Raw genomic sequence first — 2243 nt, forward strand, 5'->3', positions numbered from 1 at the left:
TAAAAAAGCCCATTAACACAGCTAGTAAAAACATTTTAACAATTTTTTTTTCATATTTATTGCTCCATGGTTACATAATTCAGATTTGCCTACCCTCCAAATATTAATCTCTGACCTTTTTTAAAAAGACTCTCACACAGTGTGTTGTGCTGTTCAGAACAGGAGGATGTAGCAGGAGCAGCAGGCGGAGCTAAAGATCAACAAACGGTTCCCTGCTTGACGGTGAAGACCCCCTCGGCTCCGCCTAGTTCGGGGCAAGGCGTGTTACACCTGCCGTCAGCAGCCGTGTGCGTGGGCGTTTTACCAGGACTCTGGGTTTATTCCGGCAGCAGCGACTCTGACAGCAGCTCGGACAGCGAAGGTAGCGTGGACGCAATCATGTTGCCGTACCCCCGGCACAACAGGGCCTACAGATAGACATACACCAGCGTGTACACACACACACACACACACACACACACACACACACACACACACACACACACACACACGTGAAGTAAGTCTGTATAGCTTCAGAATAGCTGGCAAATAGTCAGAAGACGTTATCTTCACACAGGATAGACACACACAGAGACAGATTTAAAGGTCATGCATACACACACTGATATAAAGTGTAGGCACACAAGTTCATATCATGTTAAAGTCATACACTAGGGAACAACACACTGAGCAAACATTATTAGTATTCCTGTTGTTTTCACAGCTGAGTTGAACTGTTGCTCTTTGTCATCAGGCAAAATTCAGCCGAGAAATATAATCTTGATAAAAGACCGATTTAAACTGTACTCTGAAGTTAATCTGTGTATCTAATTGTTGTTTTTGATATTGTGACACTCAAACATGGTACCTCCACCCTTCCTTCCCTCAATCACATCTCACACAGTTTAAGCCGAGCAGCCAATCCCGCACTGACTACCCCGACGACATCCTGCCCCCCTACACCCAAACCTACTCCCAACAAAAGCCACAGCGACTGCAAGCTGTGCTGTTGGCTGAGGAAATAGTGATTGACAGCTGTGGAGCAAGGAAGAGACTGCATTAGACTGTGTCAAATGCCCCACGCATTTTAGCTATCTATGGCAAAGGAGAGAGCCGGGGCAGGACATGCTTCGCTCTCTATTTGGGTTAAATGCAAAGTCTGAATGGTTTGAAAAAATGTTTTTATTTGTGTGATTTAATGTGTTTTCTCATCAGTAATTTGTTTAAAAGTCGCATTGTGCTGCAAAGATGCTGGACTTTTTGCTGCTGTCTCAGACGTTGAAGCTTTGTTTTTTTGGTCAAAGTTTGAGCAGCAAGAAATAAAGAGCTGTCCCTTGTACTCTGTGTTTGCTCTGTTTATTTATGTGTGTGTGAGATAGAGAAGCAAAGATTGTTTAAACTAGTAAAACTTTTTTAAAATGACCAATTATGGATTGGAAATGGAATTACTCTTACCTTTGAAGTTGTTTCATTGAATGGATGGAGGACTGAAAAGGTAAAAGTATGAAGTATTTCGCCAAAACCATACAAAAATGTTTTACCAGGTATGAAAGATGAAAATTGAATATCACTGCTTGCCTCTGATAATATCCTGTCCAATGCTTTCACTGTTATTGAGAAAGCATTGGATGGCTCCGCCAGGTTGTTGGAGTTTAAAAGATCTGAGATGTGGTTCAGAACCAGACCTACATGGGTCACAAAATGAAAGTGTAAAATTGCACTAGATCAAAAATGATTCGGGTAATTTGATTCTGAGATGTTTATTCAGTCCTCATTAAAACTTTAGCATCGGTAGCTGAATGAGATAGAAAAACCAGGGTGGCGGTCAAAGTAAGATGATATCATAATAAAATGAAGTCCATCAGTGTCATTAAATAACCTAAGCAGTGTAATGTTTGTAATCTTTAGTGGAGAAAATGTCGGTGTCAAAGTGTGTTGCTCAAACTACGAGAGTGAGCCTTTGGTAAACACACAGTGATGATGAGACTGGGAGATAGTGTTATCTTGTGTTCATGACCAGTAACAAGCATTTCAGTTTGTCTCAGGACAATTCACTAACATCATTAAGAAGGCCGTGGGTTGCTCGGTTTAACCGACAGACGAAGCTCAGTATAGCTGGTGTAGCTGTGAAAAGAGTTGCTGACAACAAATAACATTACCGATTCACACAAAGAAAATATGAGTTCAGGATTTGTGTTTTGAAGTCTACCAAACACAAGCATTTTAAATGAAATTATGTCCTCAGCAGCCACATTTTTATCAGT

General features: G+C 41.2%; 1 protein-coding gene across 1 annotated transcript in view; it reads left to right on the plus strand.

Annotated features, from left to right (window-relative positions):
* Positions 1 to 1318, plus strand: part of psme3ip1 (proteasome activator subunit 3 interacting protein 1) — an 11807-nt gene extending 10489 nt beyond the window's left edge. The window contains exons 7-8 of the mRNA XM_054620031.1: positions 158 to 361; positions 884 to 1318. Coding sequence (XP_054476006.1) covers positions 158 to 361; positions 884 to 888 — 209 coding nt within the window. The 3' untranslated portion in view covers positions 889 to 1318. The remainder of the gene's footprint in view (positions 1 to 157; positions 362 to 883) is intronic.
* Positions 1319 to 2243: the final 925 nt, after the last annotated feature.

Source organism: Anoplopoma fimbria, chromosome 19 (assembly GCF_027596085.1).
Source record: "Anoplopoma fimbria isolate UVic2021 breed Golden Eagle Sablefish chromosome 19, Afim_UVic_2022, whole genome shotgun sequence".
Lineage (NCBI taxonomy): Eukaryota > Metazoa > Chordata > Actinopteri > Perciformes > Anoplopomatidae > Anoplopoma > Anoplopoma fimbria.